This window comes from Theropithecus gelada, chromosome 3 (genome assembly GCF_003255815.1).
Source record: "Theropithecus gelada isolate Dixy chromosome 3, Tgel_1.0, whole genome shotgun sequence".
Lineage (NCBI taxonomy): Eukaryota > Metazoa > Chordata > Mammalia > Primates > Cercopithecidae > Theropithecus > Theropithecus gelada.
The window spans coordinates 171,757,782-171,779,628 of record NC_037670.1 but is presented as its reverse complement, the minus strand read 5'-3'; the positions used below and the strand labels follow the sequence as shown (position 1 = coordinate 171,779,628).

The 21,847-nt window shown below is 37.9% G+C and overlaps 1 protein-coding gene across 2 annotated transcripts in view; it reads right to left on the bottom strand.

Annotated features, from left to right (window-relative positions):
• Window positions 1–21,847, bottom strand: part of CNTNAP2 (contactin associated protein like 2) — a 2,276,620-nt gene that overhangs the window by 1,008,667 nt on the left and 1,246,106 nt on the right. For both annotated transcript variants that reach the window (XM_025380223.1, XM_025380224.1), the window contains one exon: window positions 19,353–19,524. In XM_025380223.1, the coding sequence (XP_025236008.1) occupies window positions 19,353–19,524 (172 nt within the window). The remainder of the gene's footprint in view (window positions 1–19,352; window positions 19,525–21,847) is intronic.

Sequence of the window (21,847 nt, the reverse complement as noted above, 5' to 3'; positions counted from 1 at the left end):
AAAAACTACCTGAGACTGGGTAATTTCTAAAGGGAAGAGGTGTAATTGACTCACAGTCCAGCATGACTGGGGAGGCCTCAGGAAACATAATCATGGCCAAAGGTGAAGGGGAAGCAAGGCACTTTCTTCTCAAGGCGGCAGGAAGGAGAAGTGATGAGCGAAGGAAGAAGAGCCCCTTAAAAAGTCATCAGATCTCATGAGCAATCACTCCCTATCACAAGAACAGCATGGGGGAAACCACGCCCATGATTCGATTACCTCCACCTGGTCTCTCCCTTGACATGCGGGATTATGGGGAATACAATTCAAGATGAGATTTGGGTGGGGACAAAGCCTCATCATATCACTTGGACTAGCTTGAGCTGATCTCTCTAGAAGACATGTCTATTAGAAAGAAATTTCAAATTAAGTAGAAGGCAGAGCAGCACACTTTACTAAGAAAGACCAAGGTGGGAGAATAAGGGTGAGAGCTTGGAAAGAGGTGTAAGTATAGGCAACTGTATTCTCCCACCTGAAACCACATTTTTGGAGGCACACAAAGGTGTAGGGCTACACGGATTATTCTGTGTGGCTGAGGGGAGTCTAGAACATTGTGTTCTGGTGACAGGTGATAGAGTCTTTACTTTGTCTTGCCCTCTTTGGGTTTGTTTTCTATCAGTTCTCAGATAGAGAATCCATTTCTTAAATTCATTTGAATTTTATTGTATCTGTCTTTTTAGTTTGTTTATTCATAACTAAGAACCCTGACTTACAGTTCCTTGCAATGAAAGTGCCAAATTAAGAAAAAGTTGCTGATAGTGAATCAAAAAATAAGTCAGTCAGTCAGTATCAAACAACCACACATTTAGATATTCTTTTTTTTAATGTTTTTGAGACAGACTCTTGCTCTGTTGCCCAGGCTGGAGTACAGTAGCACAATCTCTGCTCATTGCAGCCTCCTCCTCCCAGGTGCAAGGGATTCTCCTGCCTCAGACTCCCGAGTAGCTGGGATCACAGTCACCTGCCACTGAGCCCAGCTATTTTCTGTATTTTTAGCAGAGACTGGTGTCACCATGTTGGCCCGGCTGATCTCAAACTCCTGACCTTGGCCTCCCAAAGTGCTGGGATTACAGGCATGAGACACCACATTCAGCCTCTCTACGCATAGACACAGTGAGTGATTGAAAAACCATTTTCTGTTTCCTTTCTAATATGTAATGTAAGACATGACACTCCAAAGATAACAGGAGATGCAAGTGAGAAACAGAAGTACATAAAGCTTTGAGCAAACTTCAATTGGTTCCTACAGTCTTGCAAGCACTGTGCCAGACTATTTCAGGTGATTTCTACATCATCTGCATTAGTTTATTTTTCCTGGAAATGGTAAGGGAAAAGAAAATAGGCTTTTCTATTTTATAAACCATAACACACCAAAGGCCCGCATCACTGATCTTTTTTGTCCCTACCTGAGCTGCATTTTTCACATATCTGGGGGCTCAGATGCAGAGGCTGGAGCTCTGCTGTGTTCAAGGTGTGGCCTACAAGCAGCTGCGGCAGCAGCATTTTGAAGCTTGTTAGGAAAGCAGAATCCCAGTGTTCTCTTCAATCACACTGAGCCAAACCTGTGTTTTGACAAGATCCCAAAGATTTGTATGCACCTAAGATATTGAGAAGTACTGAAATAAAATACTTATTCTCAAAAAAATATTGATTTATTCTTCATACATTTTTTTTTCCTCTTCGCCCGACACTTACCTGCCTGAGCTTCCATCTCCAGCCAACTGCTCTCTCACTAATCCCTGTTATTGAGAGTATTCTTCTTGGCACAGATATTTACCATGTAAATAACTTTTGGACTTTCATTTCCTTACTGATCTGTATCAACCGCCCTACCACATTCTCATTTTCCTTTCCAGCAGTTCTTTAGAGAGTGCTGTCTTAGGGGAACTGTTGTTGTGTTGGAACAAGCTACATTTTTACCTTGAATACTTTTCTCCAACACTGCTATTCCCTCGTGACATCCGAAATCTAGTTTCTCCATGAAGAAAACATTCTACAGTACAATTTTCGATAAAAACCAGCCGTTTTCTTACTCTACTCAATTCACTGGCAAAGTAGAAGGGTGTAGAGCATTCCTTGACTCTAAGCCATTATTTTAAAACTATTTCCAGTAAACTCTTTTCTGATGTATGCACTTCTAGAATTTTCTGACCATTGACTCGAAGAGGATGGGCGGGAAGACACTGGTAGGAGAGTTTTGAGAATGAATGAGTTGACATGGGTTTCCATTCTAACAGGCAAAATGTGATGACAGTATGTGTATGCTTAACCACAAACACGTATGCACGTTCCAAAAGTTTATGAATTCCTTGGACTACAGACTAAAGTATAAATTCTTAGAATGTTTTCTCGGGCATTTGAGGATTTCGGGAAACTTCTTATTTCAGCTGTGTCACATGCCTTAGTTTATATGGTCCATTTTTCCAAGACAGCCTTGCCCTCTATCATCTGATAGGAGCTTTTCTGTCCTGGAAGGACTAGCTTTAATTCTGTTTCACTCATAAAGCACTGCTAAATTCCTCCATTTAGAATTGTTCTTTTCCTTCTTTAAAATTTCATAGTCCCTTTTTGTGCTACTATTATATTCATCCATTCATTCTACAAAAAAATGTATTTAGAGCATATTGCATATCAAGCACTGTGTTAGGCGCAGAGACACAATGGGGCATGAGCTCAGGCCTGTTTCCCATTCTCGGGAAGCTCAAAGTTTAGAAGGAGAGATGTAATTACAGTCTTGAATGTGTGATTATACACAGGTTAAAAAGAGCCTAACCCAGTCTTACAGATCCAGAGATGGCTTCCTTAATGGAGTTTATCTATGAATTGAGATACGAAGGATAAGAAAGCAAGAGAGAAAGAGATGGGTGGTGGGGTGGAGCAATTCTAGACCCAGAGAACAGTACAGGCAGGGGCCCCACTGAAAGAACATCTGAGGCACTGAGCACAGGCCAGCGTGGCTAGAGGGGATGGAGGGGAGTGATGTGAGATGAAGCTGCAAAGGAAAACAGAGGTCACCACAAGAGGCTAATACACTGCTTTTAAGGATCTGGGTCTTTTTCTTAAGGGCAAGAAGAAGTTACTGATGAATTTCAAGTAGGAGGTCAGAAAAAGAACCAGTATACTCTTCCACTCTCTTTTGAAATCCTTGAAGGGAGGCTGGATCACCTTCATTCTTGAATACCCTAAAATGTCGCTTGTCTAAGCCTGAAGTTTGATAACTATATTTTAAATTTTTGGAGGAAAAATATGAAATATATGGCTTGAAAAATAATATAAATGGTACATCAAATGTGTTTTTCTGGAAGCATGCACTTTTTTACTATTTATATTTTATAATCTTTCAAAACACCAACTAGGCAGAGAGTGCTATCTGTCTATCTCATTACAGATTTTCCTCTTCCACCCTAGCGATAATCCTCAAAAGTTTTAGCAGGAATATTACCACCTAGAATGAAACTGCAATTCTCAGTCTATCTTGCATCTCTCTGTGGTTGTGATTAAATCTGGCTAATGAGATATGATTGAAAATGTTGCACAGAACTTCTGGAATGGCTTTTTAAAAGGGAAGGTGAACCCTCCTACTTTCTTTACAAAAATCACATGACATTTCTGGAGTTCTATCAGCAATCTTAATCACTGAGAGAACAGAAACCATGAGCTAAGGAAACTGGAGCAGAATGTTTCAGTCTGGATCTCGGATAGCTTTCTAGAGTTATTATACAAAGCCTGAATAGTCTATTTCAGACATCTTACATGTGCAGAAATGAACTTCAGATTTGTCTGGAAAACGAATTGAGTCTCTGTTCCTAGCAGCTGAAAGCACTTTCTTACTGAGACCCAAAGTTTTACTTCAGGGATGCTGAATTATACACAGTTGTATAACTGACAGATACTTTAGTAGAAAGAAATTAATCTTTGAGCCAGGAAAGTTCTAACTTGTGCTCAACTAAAATACCATCTTAATTTAGGCCACTTTTTTTTTCCCCCGTTGAATACTTCTTATTTTATTTTTAATGAATAGGGAATTAATATTCCAGGAGAAAACCAACACATCTGGCTTCTAAGTCTGTAAAGATATTCTCTGGAGATGGTATTGCAAATACATTCAGGCTTAAGAAAACTTCTAACTAATGAAAAGGGACTGCGATTTCGAACGATGCCAGTTTCACAGACATTCTGGGAATCTGCATTGCCTCTCGGATAAAATAGTTATAAAGGACAACTTGTTGAGTCGTATCAGAAGTTGCAAGGGACCGGGCGCGGTGGCTCAAGCCTGTAATCCCAGCACTTTGGGAGGCCGAGACAGGCGGATCACAAGGTCACGAGATCGAGACCATCCTGGTTAACCCGGTGAAACCCCGTCTCTACTAAAAAAAATACAAAAAAAACTAGCCGGGCGAGATGGCGGGCGCCTGTAGTCCCAGCTACTCGGGAGGCTGAGGCAGGAGAATGGCGTAAACCCGGGAGGCGGAGCTTACAGTGAGCTGAGATCCGGCCACTACACTCCAGCCTGGGCGACAGAGTGAGACTCCGTCTCAAAAAAAAAAAAAAAAAAAAAAAAAAAAAAGTTGCAAGGATCTCTTTACTCATCTGTGGGCAAGACCAACAAAGCAGCTAGGGTGCTCCTTCTTGCAACACGCCATCCAGCTGGAACTACCTAGAGAAATATTCCACAACAGCACTAATATTAATAGCTTGTGAGCCACATGCCACATGTAACTTAAAATCTTATGGAGGTGACAATAATATGAATATTTTATTTAACACAAAATAAAATGAATACAAAAATGATCAATGAGCTATCTTATATTCCTGTATGTGTATGAACTATTCACAATCTGTTGTGCATTTTACACTAACATCACATCTCAGTTAGAACGGCTGCTTTTTAAGTGTGAAATAGCCACAAATGGCTAGTGGCTGCAGTATTAGACAGTATAGCTCTGCACATCTTCTGCTTTCCTTTCTACTCCAGTATCTCACTACCTGCATTTCTTTGTGTTTTGTTTTAAGTTCAGGTGCACATGTGCAGGTTAGTTACACAGGTAAACTTGTGTCATGGGTGTTAGCTGTATAGATTATTTCATCACCTAGGTTTTGAGCCTAGTACCCATTAGTTATTTTTCCTGATCCTCTCCCTCCTCCCACCCTTCACCCTCTGATAGGCCCCAGCGTGTGGTTTTCCCCCTCGATGTGTCCGTGTGTTCTCATTACTTAGCTCCCACGTGTAAGTGAGAACATATGGCAGTTGGTTTTCTGTTCCTGTGTTAGTTTCCTAAGGATCACAGCCTCCAGCTCCATTCATGTTCTCAACAAGAGATATAATCTTATTATTTGTTATGGCTGCATAGTATTCTATGGTGTATATGTGCCACATTTTATCACCGATGGGCATTTAGGTTGATTCCATGTCTTCGCTCTTGTGAATAGCGCTGCAATGAATGTCTGCATGCATTGTCTTTCTAATAGAATGATTTATATTCTTTGGTTATATACTCAGTAATGGGATGGCTGAATCAAATGGTATTTCTGTCCTTAGGTCTTTGAGGAATCACCACATTGTATTCCCCACAATGGTTGAACTAATTTACATTTCCACTAATAGTGTATAGCATTCCCTTTTCCCCCCACAGCATTGCCAGTATTTGTTATTATTTGACTTTTTAATAGCCATTTTGACTGATCTGAGATGGTATCTTATTGTGGTTTTGATTTGCATTTCTCTAATGACCAGTGATGTTGAGCTTTTTTTTTTTCCATGATGGTTCATCTTAAGTATGTCTTCTTGTAAAAAGTGTCTGTTCATGTCGTCTGCCCACTTTTTAGTGGGATTGTGTTTTTCCTTGTAAATTTGTTTAAGTTCCTGTTAGATGCTGGATATTTGACCTTTGTCAGATGCATACTTTGCGAAAATTTTCTCCCATTCTGTAGCTTGTCTGTTCACTCTGATGATAGTTTCTTTTGATGTGAAGAGGCTCCTTAGTTTAATTTCATCATGTTTGTCAAATTTTGCTTTTGTTGCAATTACTTTTGCATCTTCATCATGAAATCTTTGCCTGTGCCTATGTCCTGAATGGTATTGCATAGGTTGTACTCCAGAGTGTTTATAGTTTTGGGTTTTACGTTTAATTCTTTAATCCATCTTGAGTTAATTTTTATATATTGTGTAAGGAAGGGGTCCAGTTTTAATTTCCTACATATGGCTAGCCAGTTATCCCAGCACAATTTATTGAATAGGAATTCCTTTCTCCATTGCTTATTTTTGTCAGGTTTGTCACAGATCAGATCGTTGGAAGGGTACCTGCACTTCCATCTCAGTTCTGCCTCTATTTTAATTTTCTCTCTTTTACCACTCTCTATTGCTCAATTGCTGCTACTAGTTTTCACCATCCTCCAGATCCCAGTAAAATATTACCCTAACGGGTAGACCCATTACTAAACAAATATTCAGTTAAGACATTGTTTGGGGAGACTAGTGAAGATAACGATCTTTCATTAAAGCCTTTTCTCACTCTGAAACCAGTTTCTCTTTCCGGCCAATACTTTCTCCTATTTCTAAACCTAATGAGCCCTCTCTCCTTAGTCCAACTCCTAAATACCTTAGATATTTCCTTTTTCACCTGTTTCTACTACCTCTGCAATAGTTCAGCTCTCTTCACCTCTGCCCAGGTAATCAGAACAAGTGTTAGTAATGCAAAACTTGATTTTCCTGAAAATCCCTCAATGGCTGCATATTGCCCAAAGGATAAGTTAGTCTTTTTAGTAGGCAAAAAATATGCAAGGTCTTCTTTTTTCTTTTCTTTTTTCTTTTTTTTTAAAATTGAGATGGAGTCTCACTCTGTTGCCCAGGCTGGAGTGCAGAGGTAGGGTCTCTGCTCACAGAAAGCTCTGCCTCCCGGGTTCACGCCATTCTGCTGCCTCAGCCTCCCCAGTAGGTGGGACTACAGGCGCCCGCCACCATGTCCAGCTAATTTTTTGTATTTTTAGTAGAGATGGGGTTTCACCATGTTAGCCAGGATGGTCTCAATCTCCTGACCTTGTGATCCACCCGCCTCGGCCTCCCAAAGTGCTGGCATTACAGGCGCGAACCACCGCAGTTGGCCACAAGGTCTTCTTTCATTAGGTTCCCCCTAAATTCCTAGCTTCACATCTTCCCTCACTAGTAGCTGCTAATCTGTGAAAGAATCTACTGTAACTCCTTGAGTTTACTGCACCTATTCAAGTCATTCACACCCATGTACTCTCCAGCTGCCTGGAATGCCTATAGCATGTGCCTTGAACTGTTCCTCTGAGATCTCCATCCCAACCTAGATCCCAGGGAGAATGAGGCACAAGATCCCTTGTGCATACTTTGATTTGGGCATTTGTGTGTTTTTTCAACAATTATGTGGGGGGTGTGTGTGTGTGCTTTTTTTGATCTCTAACTCTTTCATAAATCAGTAAGAAAGTAGAATCTATAAGTTTACATCTTATTCATCAAGGCTAAAACTGTCCTTGGACACATGATATGCAATTAATGAAACATTGTAGAATAAATGGAGAAATGAATAAATGAAAAATAGATCTTGTCAACTATTTTAGATAGATAGAAAAATAGATCTATCAACAAAATAGATCATGTAGTTTAAATGATCTCTTGACTGTTTCAGAAATGTGATATGGTTATCCATGCCTCCATACTTCTGCTCATGCCTCTATTTTGTCTGGTATGTTCCTGCCTTTCTTTCTCATTACTGAGGCTAAAACTCCTCTGAAGTTCAACCTACTTATTTTATGCAGTTTTCATCAACCACCAGCTGATGGTGATTATTTTCCTCTCATTATTTTTCTATAGAAATCATTATCTGTAACAATTAAGAAGCACATGCTTACATGCTTCTTAACATAGTTTTAACACTTCTTGTGAATGTTTACTGTCTCTATGGCTACATCAGTACATGTTCTGGGAGAAGAGATCCTACTCTGTAACTCTTGGTTTTCTCCTTGTGTAGATTAGTACCAGTGCCTTGACCTTCATAGGAGATTAACAAGTGTCCTACAATAACTATGTGAGAGAAACTTGCCTTCATGTGTATGGTATTTCTAACTTAGAACATGCCACTTGAAAATTTCTTCTGTAATTTTCGAATGCCTGAAGTGTTTTAAAAAAGCAATGCACTTTTATGTCACGTCTAATTTCCCAGAGGGGGGTCTTCAATGAAATGTGTTCATGAAAATAAGTTTCTTGTTGATGAAGCCTGTCTGGGACTATGCCAAAGAAGCAAAAATCATGAAACTATCACAGTAAAAGTATAACAGCTGCAACTTGTTGAAGGCAAACAAAGTTAATCCTATACACAAATGTTGTATGGTACTTACTGGTTTTACAATGATCACAACTGTAGATAATTTTCTATTTAAATCAACCTGTTTACTGATTAAGACACCCTTTTCAGATACCGTAATTTGTCTGTTAAAATTTATTACAGACTCATTTTTCAAAACCATTTCAAATAAACACACACATATTCCTCACCTCTTCCATCTGCATTCCTTTCTTACTCATGTAACATTCTTTTTGATGTAAGCAGGATTTGGTAAACAAAATAAGATTCAGACTCTAATATTCGTCAATGAATTCATAGGCAAAGACAAAAAAGTACTTATCTCTAATATGGCAATGGGTGCCATGAGAATTTTAGACAATGCTACCTGAAAATATAAGCTCGTTGCCCCCTTACAACTAGTTTTTGGGCAGTATAGATGCAACTATACAGAGAGGAAATATGTGTTTTTAATCAAACAAAATGAAAATGACAACTTGATCTTTGTAAAACTTTTTTTCTTGGCATAGAAAAATCTATGACTCCTCTCTCCTTTTCAGCTTATAGATCATTTAAATACCAAAGAAAAAAATCCCAACAAAATGTTATTTTCAAACGCTATAATAAACACCATTGTAAATTTTTACTCCTGACTTTTAATGAAGGCACAAGAGTACTAATAAACCAGATAACAATGTGATGTAACAAATAGTCCTTCCTCCCCTCCTCTCATCTCCTCTTCTTTCCTTTTCTTTTTTTTCTGTATTATTTGGAATGCAAAGACTCCTCAAAAAGAGAAAGCAGAAAGAAAAAATGAACTCTCCTTTTATTCAGATTGTGGAATGATACAAGTCTTCAATATGCTGAGTTTAATGAAATCCAGTAAAGAAATGTCATTAAAAAGATACACACCTTAACCATTTTAATTTAACTGAAAACCTACATTATGTCAAGTCAATGACTCATTGTTGGAAGGAATTACTCTGGGGTCTTTGGGTGTGGGTTCACCTATTTGAAGTCTGTAGTTCAATCTACCGGCCTTCCTATCAAACCATTTCCATATAGTATCACCTTCATTTTTCAGTTTTGGTTTCTTCAAGTGCAGTAAAAACTAAAGTTGCCAATGAATTTGAGTGAGTTTACCTTGGGCTTTATGAATCTCTGCAAAAGTTTACAGTTGCCTGGCCACACATAAACTTATGGTTTTGTTTGTTTGGAGCCACTTGTCTTTCTAAAACTTTTACATTTGATTTCACCAGAAACTATTTTTTTTCTGTCTCTACTCATTTGAAAATGTACTTAGTACTTAATAAAACCATGTTATTATAGTAACAAGTATTACTTGCATACTCATTTTCGGGAATGAACCACTGACTCCCACACAGCATGTTAGGGAGCATATAGGAAATGAAGGATAGCATCCTACCAGCTCCAACTTCCCCTTCATCAAGTTGTATCAGTCCCAATAGCTTACAAAAGGGATGGAACATGTCCATGAGTCTGTAATGTTGGTTTAAGGGAGAGCAATTAAATGAATTCTTAGTATGAAATCACAGCCACAATGTATCCAATTGACAAAAACAATTATTTTAAGAAGAAAGCACTTGTTAAGAAATATATTTTAAATGTTTTTAAATCGATTGCTATTATTTTTATTTTGCAGGTAATATGATATCAAAAGCAAGAAATAAAATCAATTGGCTTATTTAAATCTCTCCATAGTTGATTTAGCTACATGTTAAAATTATTTATCTATTTCCTTTCTGCTTATCTTCAAACATATGACTGTTTTTCTGACATTACTTTTATGCACTAAGCCTTCTTTGGGATTTAAATGTCAAAGCACAGCTATATGCCATGCCAAAAGCAAATATAGTTTTCTTTTGTCCTAATACATGCAATGCATCAAAGAAGAATACAGCTGCTGTTGAATCTTAAAATGGCTAATTCAACTTTTTTCCTTTCCTTTATTTCTTAGGAGAGTTATCTCCTCTGGCATTTCACTACTTTTTTTTTAAAAAAAAGTATGTTTTTGTCACTCTAGTATTCTATTTGTACTTAAAATAAAATCACTTTGAAATCACTTCAGAGAGGCAACTGACTTGAACATAGGTTCGCCTGGGTATGTGATACTTTTAGGTCATTGAGCTGATGTTTTTGTGCTAGAAAGATGCCCATGGCTTAAATGTTTACGTATAAACAGGAAGCTCCTCCCTTCTCAAAGAAACCAAAGGAAGCTAAAGATCAAATGAAACACTGGGGTTAGCATGGAAGGCCAAGAAAGTTTAAATAAAGAGTCACACATCTAATATTACAAATAAGTCAGATTTAGCATGAGGAAATGGGACTTTTCAGAAATTGCCAGTAGTTTTATTTATCAGAAACCAAGAAAGATCATAGTGATTTGCAATATAAAAATCAGTGGAATCCAAGATGGGAAATAAACCGAGTTAAGGTGAACGGACAAGATGAACACATCTACCTGAAAGAATCACAATAGGATGACCCCATGAGAAAACTGAAGTTTTTCCATACATTTAATGTGGGGATTAGGTTTTTGGACACAAGAGCTTTTGTCTGAAGCACAGTCCCCAAAAGGAAATCCAGTTTCACTACTGGAAAATTGCTTGTTGGCTCAACTTCTTTCAGAATTAGCTTCAGCTAACCTGTTCTTTGATTATTTGTAGTTTGATGGGATCACAGTCACAACAATGTCAGGATTGAGCAAGTATAGAGTTTTGAATAATGTGAATTTATCTGGGAGACTTTCTGCCCCCTTTACCTCTTATCAATAATTATCATGAATGAAAGTAAGGTATTTCCAGAAGCCTACAGTATGCGTAATGAAATAAGCACCTAATGGCAAAAGACAAAATATTTCCCAATGTAAGAGAAGCGCTAGCACAGTTTGACACCAGCCTAACTGATGACATTAACATTTCTAAAGAAAAGAGAGAAGGAGATGGTCAACCTAGAAATGTATGACAAAAGGAGGTGTCCGACCTAGAGGGTAGCAGTTTGGAGTCAGCAAGATTCAGGTGAAAAAGAAAGGAAATCTGTCATAAAAACCATCACTACAGAAACATTAATATTTGTGAGACAGGCCTTCTCTTTACTATAGTAGATACAGTTCTGAAGTATTTTAAATCAAGGTTTTGGTTTGTTTATTTTTCATCATTTTTTTTTTTTTCTTACACTGTGGCTGTCCTACCAGTGGATCAACGGTTATACAATTATCATATAAAGTGGATTCTGGGAGAAATCAACTTTAGACTCTGGACTGAAATAAAAAGTTAAGAAACATGGGGATTTAATTTTGGAAAAGTAGTCTAAAGCCAAGAAGCTTTCGATTGGAAAAAGCTATGCTTTTGAGAGCAAAACAGAGGCATCCTAGGTGCTAAGACATAAAAGCCAAAGAAGTGTTAAAACAGTGGAGAGTCTGATCAATCACCCTCCCTTCATCACCTCAGCATTCAGTCCCAGGAGGTACAGTCCACTGGTTGGTGTGATCTTCAAAAAGTATTTGTTGACTGAATAAATCTCAAACCTAAACCAAAAAAGAATCTGAGAGAAGTCTCAATCAATATAGTTTATTTTGCTGAGGTTAAGGACGTTCCCATGACACATCCTCAGGAAGATCTGAGGACGTGTGGCCAAGGTGGTTGAGGTACAACTTGGTTTTATACATTTTAGGGAGACGTGAGACAACAGTCAATATATGTAAGATGTACGTTGGTTCCATCTGGAAAGGTGGGACAACTCAAAGCAGGGGCTTCCAGGTGATAGGTAGATTTAAATGTTTTCCGATTGGCAACTGGTTGAAAGAGTTATTATTTAAAGACATGGAATTAATAGGAAGGAATGTCTGAGTTAGGATAAGGGGCCATGGCGACCAAACTTTGATCATGCAGATAAAGCCTCCAGGTAGCAAGCTTCAGAGAGAATGGATTGTAAATGATTCTTACCAGACTTAAAGAGACTATTCAATCAGTCTTAAGGTCTCTGTGTTGATGTCTGTGAGGCATGTCTGACCTAAACTAATTTTTCTTTTCAGGATTATTTGGAATGCCCTTGGCTGAGGGGAGGGTTCATCAGTCAGTTTGAGGGTTTAAAATTTTAGATTTGGTTTACACAGCAGAGACTTAGGAATCCTATGATGGCCTTTGAGGGTCTAATGTGTAGAGGGCCTCATGTCAGCCTGAGTGGCTGTGTAGAGCAGATATGGAGGGATGGCATGCTGAAGCAAAGGGAGTGTAGCCTAAGGAAGCTGTCCACAATGCCTAACCTCTCCCCGACAACACATATGCCATGATTCATTTCAGCTTGTATGTAGTCTCTAAAAGATACAGAAATCATTGTGTGTCCCTATAGGGCCTATAAAATGCTTAGATGGCTGGTAGATCAGATGAAGGTATTAGGAGAAAGAACACCTAGTGTGTATAGTCACCAGCCATGCTAGTTTACCCAGAACTGAGGGGTTTCTCCAGGTGTGGGACTCTCAATGCTAAAACCAAATGGGACTCATACATGCTAGGAATAGCTGTCACCTTAAACACAGATCCCAGAATCGAAGTCTGGCGATACCCATGTCATATCTGAAGGTCAGCAGGAACAGGTGTCATGACAGTGGGTGGCAGGGACTGAGGTGGGACCCTGAAGACCAACCAGGCTGGGGACTCACAGAGAGCTCAGAGGGAACCTCGGTGGAGCAAGTGGGACGGATCCCACCCCTGTGGTGATGAGGTATTGCATAAGCTAACTCTGACCCAAGCCACGCTAGGGCATCTAGGAGAACTCTTGAAATGGTAGTACAACCACAAAAGGAAGTTTACCTTTGACTGAGATCAACTTGCATGTTGACTGAATATATGCAGAAAGGAGGAGTGATTGCAGTACCAAAATGTATGTGTTCAAGTATTTATCTTTTCTGCTACTGCCTAGAAATAGGAAATTAGCGAATGAAGACAAATTTTAGAAAATGATAAATGTTACATGTTTTCTTCATCTAAGTTATGAATCCAGATTTTAAGCCTGCTTTTATAGAAACTCATGACCTCTTATGTTTTGGTCCATTTTCACATAGCTGTAAAGACCTGCTTGAGACTGGGTAATTCATAAAGAAAAGAGGTTTAATTGACTCACAGCCCCACACAGCTGGAGAGGCTTTAGGAAACTTATAATCATGGCAGAAGGCAAAGGGGAAGCAAGGCATGTCTTACATGCCAGCAGGAGAGTGAGTGAAGGAGGAAAGTGCCATACTTTTAAACTATCAGATCTCATGAGAACTCACTGACCATCATGAGAACAGTAAGGGTGAAATCCACCCCCATGATCCAATCACCTCCCACCAGTCCCCTTCACTGATACACGGCAATTGCAAATCAACTTGAGATTTGGGTGGGGATACACAGCCAAACCGTATCATCCTTCTTGACCCTGCTTTCATTCACCTTTCCAACAGAGTCAATTTAGTTTTGAGATATTTTTCATGTATCTACCTAATCCTCATTCAACGTTCTTATGAAAATTTATTTACTTATTTTTTTCTTTGAAAGAAAAAAAATCAAACTGGATATTGAAAAGAAAACATTGAATTAAAAAAAAAAAACTGGGTCTGTGATTATGTACTTCATCCAAAAATATAATGAAGACTTAATTGCTAACTCTGGAATAGGATCTAGTCTATTCATAATTTCTCAAGTGGTAATTTTGTAGGCTATGTTTAAGTTGGGCCATTTGCATTTCCTTTTCTGCTCTCTGTGTTATCTGGGATGTTTACTGATTTTGTTTCTAAATGTATTTGTTAATATATTTTCAATGGAGGTAGACAGGAAAGAACAGGGAAGATTCTAATTCTAATGAGTCACTTTTTACTAGTGCTGACTTTAACAATATGAATTTGCTTTGGCCTCTAAACAGCTATTTAGTCCCCAAATTTCAGTCTCTAGGGGACATCACTAAAATGCAACTTAATACACTCCAAAAAGTATTCTCTTTTTTTTTCAAAGTCATTTCCGTATTTGAGAATTTGTTCTTCTGTATTCTGGTAAAATGATGGTACTGGTTAATTTTAGCAGTGCGGACTAGGGAAAGGGCAGGTGTTTTTGGCTCCAAGAAAAATAAAACTTAACTCATAATTACTTAGATAAATGATAGTTGATATTTTTCACATACAAATTGGTATCAGGGGCTGCTTGATCTATGGTTTTCTTGACTCTTCAGCTCTAGATATCAGGTCTACATTTAACCAAGAATGGTGGAGAGCAGGAGGGGCAACTGTATCAGGAGAACAAAAGCTTTCCCAAGAACACCACAGCTGACTTCTGCTTAGCTCTTAGCAGCCAGGACTGTGTCTCATCTCTGCTTCCGCCTAGCATAAAGCAAAAAACTTTCCACTGGCAGCTGGGCTGTGAAGAGTGCTCTTAGGACTGAAATAGAAACCACAATTGCAAAATGGACTTCACTATTACTCACAAAACACACAAAAAAATTGTCAAATCAAGCATGATCACCACCTAATTAAGCTCAAAATATGTTAACATCAGCTTCTTCCTAACCATGTGTCCTGGCTACAACCAAGAAAAACAAATCAAACAGTAATTCTACACCAATTCACAAGTTCTGAGGCCGATGTCTGTTGTAGCAAGTCTCCGAGTTTAGGAATTCTGACCAATACCTGCAAAGACTGACTCACTCAATCTCCTAATACCCTCCCTGACTCTCCCGCAATGTCCATCCCTCCCCAATCACCCCCCTCCCCAACTTTGAAAGACCCTATGGTTCTCCTCGTGATTCTCTCTTGAGGGAAGAAGTGAATGGACCTAACTCTGGCTAAAGGAGTGTTTCTGAAGGTTTGAGCTCTCAGGTTTTCACACCTGGAAAGAGGCTGGAGAGAAAAAGATTGAGAATAAGAGTTGAGTCAGGCATCTTAAGATGTTTGCCACAAGCAGTCAATCATGCAAGGGTCCTAGGAATGAGTAAAAGAGTGTAACAACGCAAGGAGAAAAAAAAATGTTATCTCTGGGTATTTTACCTTTCTCAAAGAATGTTTCAGTAACTGAATATTTGCTGACAACCCTCCTCTCTAAGAGCAGGATATCACTGAGGGGCCCAAGCTAGCAGCTTCCATTGGTACAGACCACTTCCTGCCCATTATCTACCACCTCCCCTTCCAGTTCTATGACTGCTTATAAAATGTAACTAAAGATACCAAAGACCCTCAATAGTTAAACAAAAGGGATTCTGTCAAGCACAAAGGTTAATTCTGTAACCTGCAGACACAGGCTTGTTACATGCATATATCCAACTATCTTCTTGACATTTCTACTTAGAAGTCCAGTAGACATTTCAACTCATGTTCAACCTTGAATTTCTGACTTCTGTTTTCTTTAGCCCCCTTGACTAATTTTCTCTCCAACTAGCCTTCCCAATCTGAAGAGATAGCATCTCCTTTCTTCCTGCTGTTCTTAGCAAATCATTTGGATTTATTCCTATTTTCTCTATTTTCCACACCCCACATCTAATTTGTAAGGAAACCCTACTGACTCTGCCTCCAAAATGCATTCAGAATTGGTCACATCTCACTACTTCTTGTGCTAGCACCCTGGTCTAGGCTACAAGCATCTCTCACCTGGATTATAATGGCACAATTTTAGTTAGCCTCCTGTAGGAGCTTTCTTGCTCCTACAGCCCAGATTCATCCTTTTAAGACGTGAGTACATCATGTTGCTCTATTTAGAATGCTGCAAATGACTCCTGTATTCCTACAAAATAAAAACTTACAATAACCTACAAGTCAGGAGGGCTTGTTCCGGCCTCTATTCCTTCAACTATTCTTGACCTCCTGAACTTGCCACCGTGGCTTCCATACTGATCTTGGATCATGCAAATGCCTCTTTGGTTGCCTGTGCTCTCTGGGTCAAACATTCTTTCCCTGTGTTAGTACATTCAGTTACCTCTTTCAAGTCTTGCACTAATATTATCTTTTCAATGGAGGCTTATCCTGATCAACCTATTTAAACTACAACTCAACACCTTGATCTACTGACATGCCAGCCTTCCTTGTTTTGTTCTAGTATTTTTACCCATAAAATTTATTCCTTCTCACTTGCTAGATTATTTACTTTTTAATTATAGTGTGTCATCTCTCCTTCCTCCCCTTCCCCCACCATGTGAGCTTAGAATTTTCAATAATGTTTATCTGTCCTGTTCAAGGATGTATTCCAAGTGCCTAGAATAGCTTGACATCTAGTATGCACTCAGAAAATAAATACTGAATGCATAATTCTGTAGCTTGGCATGCTTGCTCTTTCCTTGAATCAAAGCTGTGTTCAGAAAATAAGCACGTGAACAAAATAAGCCACATGCAAATCTACATACAAATCAGAAAAAATAAACTTCAAATCATAGGGTATTCCAATACAACACACAGAAAAGCTCCTTCAGACAAATATTCCCCCAACTGTTTCCCTAAGTTCTACTCATCAAATCATTGCAGCTGTGACTATTATCTCCAAATGTTTTATAAAAGTCAGGCTTGTGTAGCTCTTTTTTTTATTTTACCTTACGTTCTCATTTATACCCTTTTTCCCCCCCTCTCAAAAATAACTCTCAAATCGATCAAGCTGGAACTGGGAAGGAGAAAAGAAAGAGCCAGTGTAGGCTTCCTTTGGGAGAATTTGGGTAATCTGAAAAGAAAGTTGTAGATACGGGGCAGTTGCAAAATCTTAGTGAGGAGAAAGAAGCAGAGATGTGCTAGGGGTGTATCGTTAAAGGGTTATCTGGATACATCACTGCTCAATGAGGACAGACTAAAACCACTGGCACTTTCACCTGGAAAGACACAGATTAAGGGTGATATCATCAACACACTCTTCAGTGGTTTAAGTAAAATAGTCCTGTCTCATACCTATGAATGTACAACACTTCACGCTTAAGATTTTGAACTGGGAACATTTTAGGTGACTAAAGGAATCTGCTGTTTCACACGTTGGTATTTAATGTACAGATGTTGTTGCCTTAAAAAAAAACAGTATAAGCTAAAAATAGGTTCCATAATGGGTTTAGAAAATTCCTGGAGATGTGTCACCGGTGACTACTTCCCTGCAGCTAATCTTTTCATTTGTCATCCTAAAGAATAAACAATAAGAAAGGTGTGAACTTTGTTCTTTTAGCTGCAGGAAACTTGGCAAGATGAATATTGGGCCTGACCCATTTTGGCAAAAAAAAAAAATATTTTGTGTATCTTTGTATCTGTGAAAAATTGCAATTTGTATTCTCTTTTCTGTACCTTCCCTTGTGTTGGTCTCCCAACCAAGAGTATCACCTTCCGTTTTCTTCATTTACCAAAATCCCATTCATTCTTTTGGGACCAATTTAACTCCTGTCTCTATTAGAGTCAAACATTAATATCTCAACATATCAACCTTCTTTCTTTAGTAGCCAACAATTTCTATACAATGCCTAGAAACACGATGTTTAGAGAGAAACAGCAACGTGTTACCTAGCCCATTTACTAAGCTGAAAGAGGTAATAAAATTATTGTATCATTACAGTTACTGACCTGAAAAAAAGAGCAGATTCTAAAAAAAATCCATAACTATTATGAAGAAAATATATTTTTCTGTATAAAACAATTATAATATGTAGATAATTATCTAAAATCAGAACAAATGTTCTTTAAAACATTCATCTCAGCTTTTCTGATTATTGCTGCCACTTGCTCTAGGCAGAAATAATAGCTGATACATTATTAATGGCTCAATAATTAGGAGTATATTTCCATTAAAACTGTTCACTTTTCTATTTAAATATAAACTGTTTAGGCTACTAAGATCAGTACTTGCATACATGAATAGAAATAAGCAGTATACTATGTCAGAAAGTATTATTACAAACATGAGAAGGCTTTATAAAAGTTGTATCTTACAGCCACCACAAACTGTAACTTACATGAACGCCATCTTATTCAGATTATATGAAAGCAAACTTACTTCAAAATAGATTATTTTTTATGTTTGTAAAATTCATTATTGAGTGACTTCTTAAAATATTTCTTCTTGAATAAAATAAATTTGTTAAAGACTTATGGTCTACATTGTGTTGTGGGTAGACTGAGATAGGATTAATACCTTATTTCAAAATTTTAAAAAAATTTAAAGAAATTTTATCTTCCGTAAACACAAAATTAATAAAATGATCTTTTAGAATAAGACAGTTCTTCTTCAAAAGATTGAAATATATCTTAGAAAATCATATAAATTCACTAGGTTAACTTCAAATCATACATAGTTCGTTTACAGACAAAGCATCTCAAAATGAAACTTGTTCATAGTAGAATGAGAGGCACTATCTCTAAGTATGTTAAGGTCGTGTATGCTGTATAATCATAATATTTCACATAAAAGTTGCATCTTTCCACTGTGTGAGAATACAATTAAGGTTTTTTATTAAAAATTTCTCCCCTGATTTGCAAAACCAATAAAGATTTGATTTTGTCATATTTTAATATGTGTATTTTGAAAGCTGGACCAGTTACTCTAAATATTCTGCTTCAAAATACCCATGTTGCCCACTGACACTTTTGTAATATTCCTTTTCTTTCAGAAGCGGGTTTTGGAAGGACATGCTGAGGCCAAGTCATGATTGAGACAGAAAGAGAAGGCACATTTCTGCTTGTAGACACAGAAAGCAAAACTAAAAATAAACTGTCAGAGTTTCTCTACCACACTGCTGTTGCTTGCAAAACTACTCGTTGAAGGCTAAGATTCCCTGATTGGAGCCTGTTGAACAAATGCAACACCACAGTGTGTTTATATATATATATATAAAATAAAAACATAAACACTGCTAATATCACAAACATACAATACATACTTTGAATGGTAATTTCTGCTTTACCTGCTTTTCTTTAATATTTATTTTTCCTTTTGGATGTTTCCTTGGTCTCACAACAGAAACACAGATTTGGAAAGTATGGACAAAGTGAGGTAGGATGGAAACATCATTTACCTGTCTATGATCGCACACATGTCAATGCTGACATTTGCAAAACTTCCCGGCTTCCTTTGTGCCACTTCGTATAAATTTACAAGTTGATCGTCCACTTGAATGAGCTGCATGCATCCTTGGAATGAAGGCTGAAGAACAGAGTGACTTGAGTTATTCATCTGGTTCAGAAAACCTGTGAAACAGAAGAAATGGGAATGTAAATCTGGTGTACAGTATGCTTCACTAAAATTCTTGTGGGTATTTTACCTGGCCACAGCCATCACATCCAACTACTGTTTCTTTGATCCTTGCTGATGTTATATTCAGTGTAGAAAAAGGAAGTTTTTTGAGAAAGTGGGATTATTACAGTGGAAGAAGTCAGGGTTGAATTGTAATGGGTTACCAGGTCAATGTTTGCCTCTGGGGTCTACTGTCACTCAAATTTTCTCTTTTGACATCATCTTTCTCACTGTCACATCTTTCTGTCCCTCTGCTGTCAAAGACTCACTGTTATTCTTTCTCTGCTGAGACAGGCCTCAGAGATTAGGATACAAAACTTTAGAACTTTTGCAGCTATCTAACTGTCTTTTTGTTTCTTTGACACTTATTTCTATTTTCTTAATTCCCTATTGCCTGTTATTCAGATGTCAAATAAGCCAAACTTACTATTATCAAATAAAGCAGATCAGTGTGTAACTCATTACAAAGACATTTTGCATTAAAGATGCTGTTTTTTAAATTTATAAAATCTAAGGGAACATTAGAAGGAAATAAATTTAGGCATAAGGGTCAGCCACCCTGCTTTGAACATACATCTACAAGCTATCTAATATGGTATAAATACTAGATCATAATATGGTATAAATACTAGTAAATAACAGATGGCACTAAAATTAAAAGAGCAAGTAACAAGAGTAAACACACACACACATGCACACAAACACACACACACACACACACGCACACAGTAAATACTGTTGATTCTATGAAGAACTAGAATGCATACACCAACCTTGAAATCAGACATTAAGAGTTTATTGCTAAATAACTTTAAGAGATCACCACCAATCAATTACTATTGTATCTTTTTAAGAGAGACACGCATAATTGGGTAGAAACATGCATTATGGATGGAAAATTTGTAGGCCATAAGAGAATGATATTTTTTCAATCCCTTTAAGTATCTAAAGAAAGTCCCCAGAGTTTCTACTTTTCATATGGTTCACCATACCAAATCTGCCTACTGGGCAACTTTAAACTGTACTAATTTGTCTGCTTGCAAATCTGAAGTTATTGACACATGCACTTCATCTAATATTATATCTGTAACAATAAACAATTTATATAAAATGGGTTGGAACCAAATGTTCCATTAAATGAATAAAAGTGAATTTTCAATGAAAACAAAAATTGGCCATTATATTAGTCTGTTCTCATGTTGTTAACAAAGACACGCCAAGACTGGCTAATTTATAAAGAAAAGAGGTTTAATTGACTCACAGTTGAGAATATCTCGGGAGGGCTCAGGAAATTTATAATCATGATAGAAGGGAAAGCAAGCACGTCCTTCTTCACAGGGCAGGAGCAAGGAGAAGCGTCAGGCAAAGTGGGGAAAAGACTCTATAAAACCATCAGATCTCGTGAGAACCCACTCACTATTATGAAATGATAGAATTACCTCCCAGAGGGTCTCTCCCATGACATACGGGGATTACGGGAACTACAATTCAAGATGAGATTGGGGTGAGGACACTACCAAACCATATCAACTGTTAAGTGATATTTTAAAAACATCTGGCCGGGCGGGGTGGCTCACGCCTCTAATCCCAGCACTTTGGGAGGCCAAGGTGGGCAGATCACGAGGTCAGGAGATCAAGACAATCCTGGCTAACACGGTGAAATCCCGTCTCTATTAAAAATACAAAAAAATTAGCCGGGCGTGGTGATGGCGCCTGTGGTCCCAGCTACCCGGGAGGCTGAAGCAGGAGAATGGTGGGAACCCGGGAGGCAGAGCTGGCAGTGAGCTGAGATTGCGCCACTGCACTCCAGCCTGGGTGATAGAGGGAGACTCAGTTTCAAAAAAAAAAAAAAAAAAAAAATCCTATTCTTTTTGACTAAGGATACTAAGGATAGTATTTTAGGATAGCAGAAAACTTCTTTCTCTCTTCGTTAATGGATTACAATATTTAAAGTCCAATAACTGTCATTTGAATCTCCTTTAAGGATTAATCACAAAGGTATGTTTTATTTTCTATTAACACAGTATTGTATAAAAATAAGATTGTATTTGAATGAACTTCTTGACCTAAAAAATCCATATGGGACTCTATTTTAATGTTAATATATGGCTCGTGTGTGTGTGTGTGTGTGTGTTTGTGTATTTTCTAGTCAACCACATTTTTTTCATTTGCATTGACTTAGTCCCTTCGGAAAAATGCTAATATTAGATAAATGATCTCTTTAGACCAGTTGCATGCACACACATGATTTTCAATTGTTTAATCAAGATAAAATTG